The sequence below is a fragment of the Sciurus vulgaris genome, assembly GCF_902686455.1.
Source record: "Sciurus vulgaris genome assembly, chromosome: 12".
NCBI lineage: Eukaryota > Metazoa > Chordata > Mammalia > Rodentia > Sciuridae > Sciurus > Sciurus vulgaris.
The window spans coordinates 68,809,523-68,829,232 of record NC_136473.1 but is presented as its reverse complement, the minus strand read 5'-3'; the positions used below and the strand labels follow the sequence as shown (position 1 = coordinate 68,829,232).

General features: G+C 36.5%; 1 protein-coding gene across 1 annotated transcript in view; it reads right to left on the bottom strand.

The window, feature by feature from the left end:
• The window catches only part of USH2A (usherin), a 777,454-nt gene that overhangs the window by 386,945 nt on the left and 370,799 nt on the right, over window positions 1-19,710 (bottom strand). The window contains 2 exon segments of the mRNA XM_079107116.1: window positions 6,776-6,937; window positions 8,922-9,035. Coding sequence (XP_078963242.1) covers window positions 6,776-6,937; window positions 8,922-9,035 — 276 coding nt within the window.

Genomic DNA, 19,710 nt, shown 5'->3' with positions numbered 1-19,710 from the left:
AATGAAGTTTTATTTTGCTATGAAAGGACCTATTGTAAACCATCAGTGTGAATGAATATAATTTAGCTCAAATTTGTAGAGTGTTGATAAGGTTCCTTATAATGCTTGGTTAGAAGTACCTAACCTTTAAATGCTTTTTATTGTGCCATAAGCAATATAGCTTCTTCTTCAATAAATTTCTCATCGTAAGACTTAAGTGTTTGGAAGGTTCAAGATGAACATTTCTATTTTGCTGTTTATACATAGTTCTCTTTGACCTTGACAAATAAGAACAACAACAACAAAAAAGTTTTAGCACTTTTACTTGGTTAAAGATATAAATATTTATTGCCTTTCTGATTTCATCAGAATTTCAGCTGTTTTTCCTCTTTTCCTCTCCTTCCTTTTCCCTCTCCCCTTCCCTTTTTTGCCCTTTCTTCTCCCTCTCTCTCTCTCTCTCTCTCACACACACACACACACACTCCATGTATGCTATTATTTACGTCTGACTACTTTAGTCTTATTGCTAGATGCCTTAGTCCTGAGAAGGTGCTACCATTACTTACAGAAATTAGTCATTCATGTTCAACCATAAGACTACTATAGATTATTTATATGATATATGAACACATACATGTCTTGTCTCATGGTTTGGTGTCAGGTATTCATTTTTTTCCCCAAAGGAGTCCCTACTGGTCTTTCCCCCCCTTTGAGATTCTAGAAATTATCAAAAACAAGGACTTAGGTTGGGTTAACCAAAAATAATTTATGTTGTAAAAATCGAACTGGTCTCAACGGAAGGCACAACTCACATCGACCCTCCTGTCATGTTTGATATGTACTTCTCCCCATTACCACCATCTTGCTATTCTTGTTCCCCAAAACCTTGCAGGTTTTCTGAAACATCTCACAAACTTCTTAAAGATTGCCAGTTTCTGGTAGGGTGCTCATTTAAAATGAGAATGATCTGGTTGGCTACAGTTTGGATAGTCATCATCAATCAGGACGCTTTCTAGCCTGAACTTTGAAACAATCCCAGTATGCTGAACAGTCTCACAATGTGTTTATTCTTTCTCCCTATTTATGAACAGACTATATACACATATCATAAAGGATCAACAAAACTCTACTACTGATATCAATGTAGGTTCTTCAATCTTTCGATAATGTTTTTAATCATAAGCCTGAAAGCACAATTGTTTTTACCTCAAAATTCTTAAAAATCTGTTATGGGACAGAAATAAGAGATTAATGGAGATCTTGCAAAAAAAGATAAATGGCACCACCAGAATACCACAAAACTGGAGGAAAAATTAATTGAACCTATACTTTTGATAAATATTTATTTTTTGCAGAAGAAAAATGCATACTAGTTTAAGCTGTCATTATACTAACCTACATCCTATTTTTCATATTATTAGTAATACATAATGTGGTAGTTTATATTCAAAAATAAAACTAGAATGTATATACCTCATGTATTTATCCAGAAATACACCAAGGTTACTATGGTTACGAAAAATCCATTACCTTTGAATACAGAATGAAAAAGTTTGACTTAAAGTGTGTGCTATTTATTATAGCAAACATCAACAGCCTTTGGGAGGTTCTCTAACTGGATTCATTTTTCAGTGTCAGAACTGACCCAGCATACTACTAGCTTATGGCCTATGCAAGGCAAAAATTTGAACTGTATGCATTTTTAAATATATTTTGTACTAACTCAAGGTGCAGCAATGCCTTTGACTTTTAATGCTTCATATTTAAGAGAAAGAAGAAAAAAATTCAAAGCACCTAGATGCTAAAGTGGCTTCTGGATTGAAATGCATGTGCTTTTTCCTGTATCCACCATGTCAGCCAGATCCATTTGCTCAATAACAGAAGGATGTTGGCTGTATGTGAAGATGCAATAGGAAACCACAAATAAGTAGAGGATTGCAAAAAAAAAAAAAAAAAAAAGTTGACACTTTGAATATTTAGGAGGGGACATTACACCAAGTTATTAAAGAAGTTTTTGATAGTGTAGAAGGCAAAGAATTTTAAATAGTGTTGGGATGATAACCAGGGAAAATCAACATAGCTATTGATGAAATTTCAAAATTATTCCTTCCCAGTATTAAATTTATGCTCATTACAAGTGTGATCACATGAATCAAAGTAAAATATAAATGGCTCATAATCACACAAGGAAATTATCAATATAATCAGTATTTTAAAATGCAAATAAATAAAAGAATACTTTCACTTGTTAAACATATCATTTAAAAACATTCATTTGACAGCTGTGCCTTCTGAAAACCTACCAAATAAAGATTTATATATAATAATACTTATCATGATATATTTAAAATAGAGATAAATGCTCAAGTGTTAAATGCATGAATGTACATCTATTAAATGAAGGATGATTATTTTAAAATATAATTATAAGGGAATATAGTTATAGTAAGGCAATATACAAAGATGCAAAAGTATACGTGAATTCTAGCTCAATTTTGTTAAAATGAATGAAGTTCTAGAAGAAATTACTTCAAATATTGAGTTTCTTCATGTGTGATAGAATAATCAGATATTAAATATCTACATGTTTTAAATTAACTCCAATAAGTATAGTTTACTTTTATAAAATTAAAAATGTTATAAATATCTAGTAGACTACATTTCTCGGTTTTTCTGTAAAGGGACATTTCAGCACTGTAGTGATCCATTTAAATGGACCTAAATTACCACCATTCCTGATATTACCAGCCTCATGAGCAGAAGTTCCACTCACAAACCACATAACATGGAAAGAATATTAGGTCACAAAAACTCCAACACAAAGACAAGCAATGACTACCAAATAGCATCATAGTTATACATCATGATGTAACATGACATATAGAGACTGAAGCCCTTCTCAGTGGCTAAACTGTTTCCTACAACATTCTCCTCATATAACTTCAATCAGGGAGATTCCCTTTTCTGTTATATCTTTTCTATGAGTCCTGGTGGACAGATTAACTTTGGAGATACAAGTGACTTGAATTTGGTGCATATCACGGGAATAAAACCTTAAAGTTTGAAAATGATCTTAAAGGCAATTTTATTCAACTCACACGCAATTTGAGAGTCTCTGCAGCAAAAGCGGAATTTGCTTTATGCTATAGGAAAGGCACTCACTTTAGGGTGCTATTATAGACTAAACTGTGTCCTCCCCAAATTCATGTTGAAACTCTAACCTCCAAAGTGACCGCAGTGGAAACAGGGCTTTTAAAGAGATAATTAAGAATGAATGGGGTTGCAAATTAGTGCAGCCACTCTGGAAAGCAGTATGGAGATTCCTCAGAAAGCTTGGAATGGAACCACCATTTGACCCAGCTATCCCACTCCTTGGCCTATACCCAAAGGATTTAAAATCAGCATACTACAGACATACAGCCACATCAATGTTCATGGCTGCTCAATTCTCTATAGCCAGATTGTGGAACCAACCTAGATGCTCTTCAGTTGATGAATGGATAAAGAAACTGTGGCATATATATACAATGGAATATTACTCCGCCATGAAGAATGATAAAATTATGGCATTTGCAGGCAAATGGATGAAATTGGAGGATATAATGCTGAGTGAGATAAGCCAATCTCAAAAAAACTAAAGGATGAATGATCTCGCTGATAAGCAGATGAGGACATATAATGGGGTGTAGGAGGGTTTAGCGTTAGGTTTAGGGTTAGGTTTAAGGTTAGGGATAAGGAGGGTGGTAAGAATGGAGGAAGGAAGGACTGTATAGAGGGAAAAGAGGGGTGGGGGGAGAGGGAAAATAACAGAATGAATCAAACAACATTGCCCTATGTAAATTTATGATTTTTAATTAAAATAAAAAAAAAACCTAAGTGCTAGAACTAAAAAAAAAAAAAAAAAGAGTGAATGAGGTGGTTTACGAGTGGGGACCTAGGAGAGATGGTGATCTGGCTGTGACATCTGCCATCCCATTGGTCTCCAGGGTTGATTCAGCTGATTTGACTGGCTGGGTGGTGTCCCCTTTCTCCCTCACTCTCCATGTACATCCCTCCTAAAGCTGCATGCTCAGGTGAAGAGGATGTCCTTCCCCGATAGAGGAGGACCACTCTTGGGTCGAGAGTATATGAGTAGCTGTGCCCCTCTGCTCGAACCTCCACACAAGCTCTTAAGAGTGGGAACCTAATTCAATATGACTGATATCCTTAGAGAAAGAAGAAAAGACACACCAAACATGTGTTTGCATAGAGGAAAAGTCAGTCAAGGACAGTGAGAAGGTGACCATTTGCAAGTCAGAGAAGGACCTCAGGAGAAACCAAACCTGCTGACACCATGACTTGAAATTACGACTTCCAGACAGTGAGAAATAAGTATATTTTGAAGCCAAACAGGTTGTGATTTTTTTTTTTTTTTTTGGTGGTCCCAGCCCACTAATGATGGTGTTCTGAGATTTATAATAAGGTCCCTGGTTCCCCTTCAGAGTTATGGTCCTCACTAAAATAAAACATGTTCAACGAAAGAATGTATAGAGATGAAAAGTGTAGACATTGGGACAAAATAGACCTATATTTGAACTGGTTCCTTCAATTACTGACTAGAATAGCTTGACTTGTCCAGGCTTCGTTTATCTAGCTATTATAGATTAGGAGAGTAGTGAACATCTTTCAACTCCATCTTAACTTTCTAGGCTTTTAATGCTTCATAACCAACACTAAAATTCTCAACATGCTTCATATCCGAAGCTATTTGGAGACAAGGGCTATTTGTGAGAAGCCATGAAGCTTATAGAAAAAGCTTCTATCACTTCTGAGTAATATTGAAGTGGTACCACTTCCCAGAGGACAAATTCAGCATTTCTCCCTGTGCATGGAAGGGAGGATTTTTTTTTCCTTTTATTCCTGGTATTCCCAATCCCACTTCTAGTTCCCCTTGCTATCTTCTTTTTTTGTTATTTTTCCCAGGAGTCAGGATAATTTCCTCCACCACCATGGATTCACTGCCCACTCTGGGATAGGTCTTGGAGTTGCAGTAATGAACCAAGCAGACATGCTCAAGTCCTAATGACACTTATGGTTTAGGAGCACAAACAAGCAATCTTGTTCAAGAGAATGCACACAAATGAATGATGTGGGCTATAAAGCTATTCAGTGAACATACAGGGGCATACTCAAGTCATGCCTGGGAATTGGAGAATTCTAGGTCTACAAGGTACAATAGCCCACACAATGATATATTTTGATTCTAGAAGATTTTTGTGTATTTATTATTAACACATGTATAAAGTTCATTTTATGTCGTATTTTAATAATAATTATTATTTCCAAAATAATTTCTTTAGCCTATAATTCTTAATTAAAATTATGCCATTGACTTTAATCTTGTGATCCAATTTTTTAGGGTAAAATTAATCTATTGTTTAGCTTGTAATATGAACTCTGTACTCTACAGAAAATAATTAATTTTTATCAGTTTTGCCATGTGCCCACATGCTGTTTCATACAATGTAATTTCTTGAAAATTCTTAAGAGTGTAGTTATTTCTACTTCACAGATTAAGACACTATGTCTCAGAGAAGTTAAGTAATTTGTTTTAAGTTCACACTCACTTCAGTGTAGCCAGACTTAGGCTTGGTGTCAAAGTCTATTACTCATAGACCACGTGACCACAAGCACTGTATGCCTCAGTCTCCTGACTTAAGAAACAGGAGTAAGAACATCTATTGTCTAGAATAAATACTACAGAATTCTATCCCATCATGATGATCAAAATATAAAAATAATAGTTCTTGTCCTTTTAAGGTTCTTAGACTAAAGAGGTGACAAATAATATAGCTGAGAATACGATTCTCCACCAGTGCCTCATTTTAGCATCAAGACGTGTCCCCATGAAGTTGGGAGTGCCAAGAAATGAGGGGCAATGTCTGGCTGATTCCCTGTTATAATCTTCGTACCTGGCATTAATGTGAATGAGTGAATACATACATAATTAATTCTACCTCTGATTCTAACTTGTCGTGCCCTTTCACAAAGAACTTAATATCTCCAGGCCTTAGTTTTTAAATCAATCAATATTTGATTAATAATATCAAACCTGAGAGACAAATCGAGTATATAAAGTCATATAATATAGGACTATTATAAGTACTATACAAACACAAACCCTGTGCAGACACCAGATGACAAACCTAATGTAGGCCTCTTGTATTTAGAAAGCTTTCCAACAATTTATTTTTCTTAACTGTCTATATGATCAGGCCTATATACTATGTTCTTCTCAAACCATTTAAAATTCAAACCACAGTGAGTAACATTCATCAGAGTTTTAAGATTATTCCACATTCATGAGGATATTACAGTAGCTAGTCACATGATCATAAATTTGTTGAAAGGAAGTCGCTGATTCAATCTGGCTCTGGCAGTGTGAGTGACCACACTGGATCCAGCTGCACTCCTGTTATCAGTGGGAGGCAGAGCTGTCTATGCTGAGCTTTCCTGCTAGTCTAACCCAAGGTCCCCTCTGTACCTGAGCAAAGGCATAGAGGTGCAAGGGACTGGGATGAGTCATGGTGGGGGAGCTACAGTAGAGAACACACACCTTGACGTGATGTGAAAGGTAGGCAATTTTCCAGCTTTGACTTTACCATAATACTAATATGACCTTGAAGATCATGGAACAGGAATAGTTATGAGAGGACAAAAATAAGTAGCCCAATTTTAAAAACCCACTTTTTCACATAATTGCACAGTATAGTTATCTGGTATATAAAAACTATTAACAGATTGATAGAAGTCTTACCTGTGACTGTGTAGTTCTCCCCTTTGCCTGAATAGAGCAGCTTTCCATCCATGTATAAAGTGTACTGAGTTAAAATACCATTTGCTTGTTTGGGTGGCTTCCAGGAAAGTAACAAAGAATTGGGAAGGGATTTGGCTACTGGTGGCTGAACCTCTTGTGGGGCTGTGGAAGGAAAAAAGGGAAAAAAAGGAAAAGATTTATAGAGTCTAATTTTAGTTTACTTTTCTAACTCAAACTTTTTAGATCCAAACCCATAAATCATGAAATAAACCTGAAATCCCTTGCATGGAAATGCTCCTGATTCGTGGGCAGCTTGTCAGTAATTGCTTTAGGAGCAGTGCTAAATAACTGTCCTGAATTTATGAGAATTTGCATCAGTGATGGATGGGGAGTCCTTACAGTAGTTCACTTGACTGACGTTTGTGTTACTTCATCAAAAGTATTATTAACCCATAATGTCTATGTGGGACAGTGCCAGTTAAAGCAAATTGAACAGATAAAAGTGCCCTAGCCTTGAGGAGCTTACAATCTGAGATGGGCAACAATCTGACAGCAGTTCACAATGTTTTTAAAAATCTCTGCATAACTATTGAAATAGCTAGAAAAGGGACAATCAATGGAATGAACTTTATCTAGAAACTACATTGCAGGTAATTTTTAAAAATAAGATTTGTTCATGTTATATAGTGGTCAAAGAACTGGACTCCCAGAAACTAAACATTTTCAAAAATTGACCCTAAAAACAAACATCCTTTAGTAAATTAAGAATAACTTCTTGGAAAAGTTAGAAGTTTGGAATGCTTTAAATAAGGACAAGGAGATGTGAACAGAATGAGTAAAGATTCCCTCTGGGATATAGCTATGAAATAGGTGTGAAGGGGACCAGTCAAAATCTAGACAGAGGGTGGAGTGGATATACAGAAAATAATGAGATGTGGGACACTTTGTCCCAATGAAGGCTGGTGGAAGCACATGTAAAAGGGGGTGATGACCATGGACTCCAGCAGACACAATGATACCCTGGGGGAAAAGCTGCCATTTTTAGTAGAATAGATGGGGAAATTTTTGAGAAAATAAAGCGGATGGGTCACTGATGATATAGCCCATATTAGAGGGATCTGGTTAGATCAGGTATAAAACAGAAAAATAAAAGTGTCAGAAAAAAGGATCTTACAAAATCTGTTTCCTTGCCACTGCTTTGTCATATGGGTCTCTGTCTTCCTTTTTCTTAAATATCTTCTATGCATATGGTGCTTGCTGAAGGATTCAAAAGAGGGAGAAGAAAGAGGAGGAGTGTAGGGATGGATACTAGGAAGAAGAAAGAGAGCAATGGACTCTTTTCCCCTAGAGATCAAGCCTTTAAATCTCCTAAATAACTTTACAACTAGACAGCATAAGAAATGTACGATTCCTCTCATCCAGGCGATAGAAATATGAAGTAACAATGCTTCAAATATTTTGAGAGCTGTTATTTCTTGAAGTGATGGGTTCAGATGCTTGAGCAAAGCTCTCAACTCCAGAGTGCTAAAATATTTTCTCTTTCCCACTGCTTTCTTAACATGTGCTTTCTGAAACATTAATTTATGCCAATAGTTTGTAAGTTCCAAGTACAACAAAAGTGAGTTTTAAGTCAGAAGGAACTGAGCAGTGATTAATAATGCCTCAATTGGCATTTGGAGGCTCCATCATACTGAAATAATTGTTGCCTGTGCTGGTGTTTAGCAGTTAAAAGGGACCATGGAAATCAACCGTTTGATTCTCAATTTCATACTGTGCCATACAATCAATTCTTTTTAGTCAGACTGTCTCTAGATTTACTTCTGAGCCATAGTAAAATGAGGAAGCTTTCATTAATCTTTCAGATGCTTCATATTAATGACAAGGCTCTTGCATGAACAATGTAACAGCAATTAAAAAGCCCATTAATCTGCATTACAGCTATTAAAGATGCATGTCATTAAAGGGTATGGAGTTTGATTCATTTGCGCACCCCCCCAAAAAATGGAGCAATTATGGCCTGGCAATGCACTTTGTCATCAAATTAGGTTGGGGTTTTCCAGCAAATGGCCTTGCAGCATTTAGCTCTTCTCCTATTTTATTATTCATGACTGAAATGTGGAAGTCAAGACCTTTGAAATTACTTTACCTTCTTGTGGAGTAGAGATGTTCAATGCATGTGAGCTCTCGGTACAGCCAGCCAGAGTGCAAGCAGTTAGGGTTACTGCATAGTTTTTGAAGGGTAGCAAGCCTGTCAATATGCCTATAATAAAAGAAGGGACAAATAGGGTTTGCATGTTTACTGTAAGCATCTATAAAGACTTGTATATACGTGTGTGTGTGTGTGTGTGTGTGTCAAAGACAGAGACAGATTCAGAGAGAGGCAGAGAATCAGAGACAGACAGGGACAGAGAGAGAATAAAGAATGAAAATATATGACTCTTGAATTCATTTTCCTGCTTGTCTACCAATTGCAGAATGGGGTAAGTCATAAGAAAAAATTGTGAGACCCACTTATTGTTAAGACAGTTTTAAAGCAGTATTTGATATTTCAACCATTAAGAATTGGGGGGAGGATCTACACATAGCTCATGAAACACAGCCACAATGTATTCAATAGTTAAAATGCATATTATCTCATTCCAAATCCCAGGCCTCCCACAGAAACAAAACTATTCAATTTTCTTGAACCTAGCATTTTTCAGCCATATTTAACGAAGGAGTCCCTTTTTATGGCAGTGTCTATTAACACACTTTAGGAAATGTTACTCCCAAGAGTGGCTTCATTATTTTAACGGCAGGATACACATATACAAACTATTTGTTTATGTTGCAGTTAACAAATATGCAAATTAGCATAGTCGAACAATTAGCAAATTAGATAATTATGCCTTTGTACTTCTACTTGCAAAATTATTAGTTTATTTAATTAAGACACCTGTCTTAAATGGAAGCATTGCACATGGGAGTGTTGAATTAACCTGGCTGGGTGGAGGATATATAAAATTTGTTCAGCAATTAAAAGTACCTGTAGAAATGAAAACACATTTTGTTTACCAGTGTTCATAATCAAGGCAGAAGTTCTTTACTTAGTTAATCCTGTGAATTAAACAATTATCAAAATAAAATTTGTGCATTTTTCTCACCACTGTTTTTCCTCAAGAACTTTTCTAGAGCAATCTTTAATCCTAACCAGAGACTGTCATCATTCTTATAAAATGACAGACCCACTCCTGGTATCCCTTTATTGATTAAACCTTCAATAGCCTAGAGAATATATTATTGTTTTAAGGTGCCAATATTGTTGACAGCTTGCATCACTCAAACACAAATTTTAATAAACATGTTTCTGTTTGTGCCCTCCCCAATTAGAAAATTTACAAAATTAAAACAGCAAAGAGCCAGAAGGAAGCAAAGACAGTAAGTCATTGCTTGCTTTGGCACCTCCTATTTGCCCTCAATGCCTCACACGGTCTTCAAATCTCCATTCCAGCAGCTCCCAGGCCTATTCTTGGGCTACTGAACCCTCTCTTCTATGTTTCTACATGAAAATATCCATCCACTTGGCACTATCCTCTCAGCTCACGGCCAAAGAAGACAGCAAGCCAATGAACTAATATGTGTACACGTGTGACCATCTCATGCCAAGTTCAGTTCTAATTTCAAAACCCCCTTGTGTTACTACCTTCTGCTTTCCCTTCCTTCCTTCCACTGTGTTTGTCATTTCCTTTTGAATCCCCTAGACCATGAACTGTACTGAGTTCACTTTAAGAACATCTTAAAAGCAAGCTCATGTTATCACACACACAGCCTCATCACATAGTAATGAAAAGCACAGCCACTCAGACCAGAATGCCTGCACACAGATGCCAGTTATGTTAGTGATAGGCTACATGGGCTTAGGCAGGTTGTTCTGATCACTGTGCCTTAGTTTCCTCATCTGTACATAGCCAACAACAGACCCTAACTTGCAGAAATCTCGCAGGTCTCACCTGTGAGATGGGGATAATGCAGCACTTACCCAAAAGGGTCACTGTCAAGGTTAATGAGTCTAAGACTACAGAAGAGTCCACACAGAGTAATATAAGGTTAAGAGCTCTACTGCAGAGGTATGTCAGTCCAAGTCACACTACCATTGAAACCCAACTTTTGTCTCTATAGGCTACTAGAAGATTGTTATCTTTCAAAGATTACTAGTCTTCCTTTAAGTACCAAATCAAATAACCCTGAATCTTTACCCTTCTACACTTACTGGATGCTCTCTTACAGTCCCTTAAATAACTTGGTTTTTATAAGGTTGGGGCTTCAGGTTTATTCCTTTTTCTAAACGGTTGCCTCAGTTACTTTATGAAGCCTCACCTCTCAGTGATAACCTGCTTATCTACAGACTTCTCATCTCCCCAAAGCTCTCCTTCTGCATTTCTATCTAGAGACTAGTGACCCCACCTGGATGTCCCACTAAGACTTCGTGCTCAACATGCCTCAATCCACACACAACACCCTTAAGCTTTATTTCTCATCCATTCTTTTTTTTTTTTTTTTTTTCCCTAGAAGTACTGGTGTAAGCTTTCTACTTACATAGCTCTGTGTCTAGTCCTCTAGATTCCTAAACTCATTAACTTTAATAGTGTCCCTCTGAAATAACAACTGTGTTATATCCTTCTCATGGGACCTCGCACATAGTAGGCAAGGCCTTTACCAGTGAGCCACACCCCAGCACTTTACATTCCCATTTCTTGATGCCTCTACCATGATATTCAAACTGAAGGCTGCAATCTACGTCATTATGACAATATGTGTTTCAGTCATTGTATCCTTAGAAAAATCTTTGGCATTTGCTATGTCCTGTTGGTAAGTTGGAACCTACTGTAAGATTCTAAATAGAACAACTTGCATAATCTGAATTAGTATAATGCCACACTATCAAGAAAAGAATCAGCCCCCAGTCAATGAAACTTTTAATTTTGATATATGCAAGAAACTCATGTTGGGATATGAGATTAGTTTCCTTTGTTCATCACTTGAATTATATGACAAATGGAAAAGGCAATGCCTTTCACAGATGGGCATGCTTTAACTGTGGCCTTGGAATACTGTGTCCAGAAAGGCACAATGGTTGTGTACAGTTTGGTGATATGAAATCCTCAGCACAAAGATTTGTCACAGGGGCTGGGGAGATAGCTCAGTTAGTAAAGTGCTTGCCTTACAAGCACAGGGCCCTGGGTTCGATCCCCAGCACCAAAAAAAAAAAAAAAAAAAAAAAAGATTTGTCACACCTCCAGGTAACATTATCATTGAGAAACATAAAAGCAGTTCTATCATTTTGCAAATTTTTTAGTCTGGTCTTACAAAATACTTTATCCTGAGATATTATTTCTTTCCTGATTATAACTGAAGTGTAATTTTGGCCTTGCAACTGTTTTGTCAGTTAATCAGGTAAGGTATTAATGTAGACTAAGAAGAATCATGTTAAACAGACACCAAGTTAGCATGCACTAAATGATCTTCAAGGTTTTATTTAACCCACCTTGCTTTCAGTGGAAGAGTTTGTGTGCATATATGTTTTATGAAATTCCTTTACTAATTCTCACCCTCATTTAGACAGGTACATTTATATGATCTTGTATATGATGGTAAGAGGCCTATATTAAAAGACAATATTTCTTTAAAAGAATATTCACCAAGGCAATATAACTCTCAGCAAACTTGCTTTTCCCAGCTTTGTGCTTTGGTAGAGAAGTTTACCAAATTACATTTCATAGAAAGATCTTGAGATTTTTAAAGAAAGAAGAGAGAAACTAGATCATCTTACAGGCCATTTATCAAAGTGCTCACATTTCCCATTTCAAGCCAGGTGAAACAATAATAAACACTGAGAAATGAGAGCTGCAAAACTTAGAACAGAAAAAAAGGGGAAGAGAGCTGATGTTTTGGTTCTTGCCAACTTTGGATCCCAGGTGGAAGGTTTTGAATAGTACATAAATCACACTTTCAAAAAAATGTGCTGTCCTTTCTGAGACTAGAGTGTCATTTCTTTCTCAGGGAGAACTTGTCCATCATGTTGTGTCTCAGAGACAAAGTTGGTTAAACCATCTGAAGAATTTCCCTTAAATACAAGTTAGTATTATCAACTTCAGTAAGAAGAGTACAATCCAGCATTTTCTCCCCTCTTGGCAGGTTACAATGAAGTATTAGGGCAGGGGAAAGGGCTATTTGTTCCCCTTAAACCAGAATAATAATGAAGTCATCCTATTTTCTGGGACATGTGGTTTTCCTCTTTTGATTCTCAAAAAGGATTGTTTCTACCAGGATAGATTAAAGTTGATACTCGTAAAAAGTTGTTCTATTATCAAAGAAGGAGGAGAAGTACAATCTCTCCAAGTCAGAGGAAGGCAGCCCTTCTTGGATATCTCCTTTGAGATCCTTGAGTGATTATTCCTAATGGCATTGCTTTAGGTATCAAAGTCATACTTAGATTATATATTCTGCAGAAAAAATACTATGATAACAAAATAACATCAAAAAGCATTTATCAATTTTTCTTGATCTGCCTCTGGGAACAGTACTCTAGAAGACAAATGATTTTTATAAAGCTTTTAATATAAGAAAATGCTAGAACTAAAAAGACCCTAATGATAACACTACTACACAGATTAATACAGAAACAGAATGTTTGCATACATGCCAAATAGACAGGGGTATTTGTCAGATATGGACTTTTCAGGTTAAGATGACAAGAGACCTATATTTAATTAAGGACTAATTTTCAAAATGAATAGTTCCTGAAAAATCTGTGTCTGTATTCTATTTTAAAAATAGAGAAATATACCATATGCCATATTTACAAAAGAAACTTAGACATAAAAATGTGTCCTTTGAAAACCCATTAAGAGAAAATGGGGTGATGTTCCTTTATTATAACCATAATAAAGTCTATTCCTCCAGTAAGAACTTTAATATTGTCTTGGATATGAATGTCTTGTTTGGGAGTTATCACAGGAAAGTTTTTCTCTTTAACTTGAGTGTCCCTATCACTAGGCAGGCAAGATGACCTCTTAAACTCCCTTTCAGTCACAAAACTCTGTGAAATCAGAAAATGGTCCCAACCATGTCAGGAAACCTGCCAGTCTTTCTTGATAATGGAAGAAGGCAAGCTGGGGGCTGGGGGAAGACCATTCAATAAGCATAAAGTAAGCATTATTGATGTCTTAAAAGTGTTAGTAACCCATGAAACACAGGAGCATTGGTATCTGGATTAAAATCATTGGCACCAGCAGGACCATAACTCTCACTGCGAAGCGATAATGCATTTTGCATTAATGCTTAACATTGAGAAATCCTGACATGCCACACCAAGGGAGTTTGAAGTCAAGTAAGTAGATTCCGTTTGAGTTGCAGTCCTGTGGGCCACAGTGGGTACAGAAAGCCCAAGCTCAAAGAGCAAGGCAGAACTCCTTTTTAGGAGAAGGAAATACATCATGGTAGGAAATTAAGAGTTCTTTTGCATTTCATATATGGCTCCAAACTCTGTGCTCTGAGGATTTTTGCCTAGCAGAGGGGAAGAGTCTGTGTCTGGAGAAGCATGCAACATAAAAGTCCTTTCAAAGATTGACAGAATTCCTTGAATGCAAAGGGTATAGACTTCTTCACATGTCCTGTTCTCCAGCAGTTATTATATTGGTATTACTATTATGCCAAAAACTGGCACTTGAGAGTTGACTGAAAAATTGAAGACCTTTCATCCTCTTAGTACTGCTAGGCTACTTCCTTCTTACAAAAGCCCCACCACACCCTGCCCCTTCCAGGGAGCCACCAAAGTAACAGGCATTGTATCCTTTGACTGATAGATTAATATCTCTAACACTTTCTTTCCTTTGCTCTAACCTCAAGTTTCAAAGGCGCCAATGAGAATATCAATAATTGGAGGCAGCCCTACTACCTTAGAGAAAATCATTGTGGGGCTGACACCAGCTGCACATGCTTTTGTGCCTCTAATAGGACTCTTGGATGCCGAGAAGCATGAAACAACAGAGCAGTCTGCTTTGACGTTGAAATTTTATGATTAACTCCTCTGACTAAATGCAGACAAGTATAAACGCTCTGCCTGGAAACCCTGCCTGAGACACAAAGCGAAATGGCATCCTTTTAAAAGCCAAACACATTTTGGAGAGGAGAAAAAAGGACTCTCCGTTTCTATTTACATACTTCAGCAGACTCCTCCTCTCTCCCCCGCCCCACCCCCAGCTGCCAACCTAGGTGTTTGGCCGGCATCCACTGTAATCTGTTCTCCTTCATTATGTTAATCTGTGGGCGGAAAGATTTCTGTCATCTTCGAATCGCTTGTACAGCAATGGTAAACACCTTGGCCTGTCTGTAATTGGACAGGTGTCTGCATTGATGTCACCCAGCTTTTAATTCAATTAAAGAACTGGCTGCTCTGCTCTCATTACCCACTCATTTCCGTTGCACTTTGAGTCTGGCGGGGAAATCTGCACACGGCAATTGTCTACCCGGAGTCCAAAGTCAGCGAGTCCCTTGCAAAGATCACGCATGATATTTCAAATGGACTCCAACAATCCAAGAGTATTTTCATATTAGCAAAGTCATCTGGAATCATATAGAGGATTTATTTTCTCTATTTTTATAGTATCTAAGCGGTGTGTTCTACCGACTGGCCAGTAATTAGGAGCAGTCACGGCAACAGAAAAGCTGTTTCTACTCTCCTCTCCCCAGGGCTTCCATCCATCTCAAGAGAACTCATCAGAGTGCAATGCTCTTATTTATTTGCTGGCATTTCACATTTGGATCAAGAAAGTGAGGGTGGGCCAGAGCAAGGCATTTATTAAGAGGGCCATCTGGTAAGGGACACCACACAGGCAGAGCTGCTACTGTACCTGGAGACACAATGGAAGAACCCACCTCTTCAAAGAGAACCGGCCTGGGGGAGGAGACCAGAAGAGAAGGCGACTTTTCTGGCTCAGGATTCTGCTGCAGGGCTGATAAATTCTAATTTTTAAGTATACATCCCAAACCAGCCAAGTGGACGGATTAAAGAGAGTAAATCAATCCAACGTGCCATGCTTTCTGCCCACTTAAAGGACCCTCAGAAAATAAATTAAAGTCCTAACACAGACATTTTGACACAGTGACCCCATGAAACTGAATAATGACATTTGTTAAATATGGATGAAAATTTAATGGTCTAGGAGAGATGTGGAAACACACTCAGGATGCTTCTTTTCTGGTTCGTAGAAACCAAGGAAGGTGGCATTGTTGTTTTTGTGGTTTTGGTAGCATTTTAAATAAAAATAAGGATCTCTAATATTTAGAAAGTAAAAGTCAATTTTCACTTTACCTAAAAGATGAAATAGAAAACACACCTCAAACCCAAGGTGATTCTTTGAAACTTTAAAATTAATTTTTCTTACATTTAATTTACCTCAAATTGACTTTTTGACCTGGTTTTAAAAACTTTCAGTAGGGAACACAGAAAGTTGAATACCTTGGGTCAAAGACTATGCTAATTTTGATGTTTCTAAACAGGAAAAATAATATCCTTTTATTTCCTTTATAAAATTCAGGGTCTAATCCCAGTCTTAACACATGGTTTAACCAGTGATTTTAATTGACCTCAAAGCATTATCCAGTTAAGAGTCTCTCAGCAGGCTTACATCTAACCTCAAATTTTTAATCAGTGCCTTCATGGTATGAACTACAGAGTTCCCGTCATTTTCATTATAAATAAATTTGAAGTCACATGTTTGTGTTAACTCTTTATCTTACATGTTGGAGATTCCCAATGACGTCACTGTCTCCAACACAGTATTGGACCAGACTAAGCAAAGAGGTGAGCAAGGAGACAGGAGGAAAAGAAGGAAATGAAAGTCCTCCCTACTGACCAGTTCTCCATGTTCCCTGCTACAAGACTTTGATGGTATTACCCCATTCAGAGGGGCTGCTGTGGGGCAGGGTGTGACATAGTTGCTCACATCTGTACAGCTAGAGAACAGTAGGGCCAAATGTTGAACCCATATATTCTGACCTTTGTTCTTCCCCCTTGACTGAAGCCCCAGGTTAGTAAGAAAGAAAGCGATCTATTGACAAAGTATTACTAAAAGCAATAGCATATTTTTTATAGCCAAAAGTTTATTTAAAATGTGTTTAGAGTTTCAAATTTAATATTAAAATCTACTGTCTACAAAGAGAAAGTAGCATGCTTGAGAACCCAGACGTGGAAATGTGTATTACTATCATACTTTTTTCACAAAAATAGTGACTTATAAGAAACTCCACACTAATGTGTTTGTGGTTGCATCATGTGTATATTATTGACTAATATGTTTAATATTATAGGCATATATACTTGCTTGTTTGACTACTACATTGGACTTTTATTACATGAATAGTTTATACATTCTAATACAAATAAAAATGATAGAAGTTAGAAAACAGACAATTAGGGTAACTGCTCTCTTTCTTTACCAAATCTGATTGATAATCTTAAAGTATTTGTATTGAAAGTTATAGACATTATGGACATGCCTAGTTGATTATCACTTTTCCATGGAATCTACACATTATTATCATTTTTAACCAGGTCACACATTATCAAAAAGAAATCCAAATCCTGTCCTACAAATCTTTATTTTTTAAAACAAATAAATTATAAAACAAAAAAAGGAAAAAAATAAACTCTTATAAGAAATTCACAATATGTAAGTAGTTCATGCACATTATGTATTCAGGAGAGTAAAACAAAGCTATTAACTCATCAACACTGCATTACCTAATGAAATTTTTCTACATTAGCTAAGCAGGGACATTACATCATTTCTATTTTTACTATTTATGTCATAAGCCATATTTTTGTAGTGTGAATTTTTTCAGACTAATTTCTTTCAATATTTACATTTAAAGAAATAGTTTGTAATAAACTACAACTATGGAATATTAATTTATAGAGTATTATAAAAACTAGCAAAGATTTCCTCAAAATTCATCTTTTAGCAGTACCGTCAATATAAAGTTTATTTTCCAATTCTTCTAATGTTTAGTGCTGGTGACAGAGACACCAATTGGTCTTTATTATATATTATACTCTTCTTCCTCAAACAGATTTTTTGAGCTGGGCAAATGCCTGCTTTGAATAAAGACATTTCCCAACATGCTATGATGGGAGGTATAGCTTGTGACTAAGTTCTGACCACAGAACATAAGCAGAGTTGGAAGGACAACTTTCAAAATATGCCTTTTTGTATCTTTCTTCAACCATTTTTTCTTCCTGCTAGGTGGAAATCTGAATGGGGGGCTGAAAATCATGCCAGGTAGAAGACTCATCCCTAAGAATGGTACAGCACAAAAATAAAGTAGATGGGTCCCAGGCACTATGAACATCCCACTTCTGCAGTGACTAACTGCAGTGAACAAAAAAACTTCATGTTGGTTAAATCACTATTATTTTGGGTTCTCTGTTTCTCAAGTGAAACTAATGAAAAATGATAAACCTATTTTTGTTAGTGTGTCCTTGATAAAAGTTTCATTTTTTTCTGCTTAATATTATACTTCAGAGGGAGTTTTTGGCCTATATTTTGGTAGTATATAAAAGCAGATGACAAGTGGGCATGGTTGCACATGCCAGTAGACCCAGCTACTTGAGAAGTTGAGGCAGGAGGGTCATTTGAACCTACAAGTTCAAGATCAACCTGGACAATAGAGTGAGATTCTATCTCAAAAAGTAGAAGAAAAACCAGATGGCAAATGTAGGATTTAGCACTAGCCTAGAACACAGAATAAATTTTTTAAATTAAATGAATAATTTTACCCATGTGTAATCATCGGCATTGCAGTAGTGTTGGCTTCCATTATTTTTAACTTCTGCTGAAGTTCCATTCTGAGGTATAAATTTTGGAGCTAAACTCAGATTCTATTCACTCTACCCACATTTTTCCCTTGGAGAAGATACGTATTATTTTCACATATATTATGCATATATAATATGCAATATGCATATATAGAATGATAATTGTGATAGTTTCTTACATTATTTCATAAAATATTTTTGAAGAACTACAGGTCTGATGAGACTTTACTAGGACCAGCAGTTCAATATACCATCCAACTCAGCATGATAATACAATATGAACATTGTATGAACTGAGGGTTAGTAGCAGAAAGCTGAATTCATGTATTTATCCATATCTCTGTTAATTCTTTTAAAAATATATATTGATCATCTTCCTTGAGGAAGGCATTGAACCAGACCTTAAATAAAAATAAAATGTAATACTTATTCTTTAGCAGACTTTTGTCTAATGAAGAAATACAGTGGGGTACAAAGAGGAGTCAGAGAACATTTTAACAACCGTAGGATAAGGATTCTCAGCTCTATAGAAAAAGAAATTGCATGGCATTAAACTACAGATATCTCTCCACAGACTTCCCAGATAAATATAATAATAATATATATTATATATAGCTTAAGCATATAATGTGCATTTGTATGTTTATATACAAGTTCACATACATATACAGGGTGGCATTTTATTAATGGACTGATGTCCAGGTTTAAGATCAAGTCAAGCATCATGCAAAAATAAGTTATGATTTAAAGTCCCCTGGCAACTCCTTATATGACCCATAAAGTACAGTACATTTAGTTTTGTGTATGTCTCTAGCTCCTCATTAATCAATGACTCTTCAGGGCTCCTGAGCCTTCATCCTCTTTGAAGGGACCCCAACAGCAAGTTCTACATGTTTGTCAGTGGTTGGGACACCCTAAAATCATTCACATATCCTTTCTTGCTAACAGGTATTATCAGTTCCGGGGGTGGACAGCATTCTTTGCCTGTGGTGTTATTCTAAGTTTTCTTTTTTTTTTTTTTTTCTTTTTCACTTTTGTCCTCATGCCTTCCCTACTTCCAAGGTCTATAATCAAATGT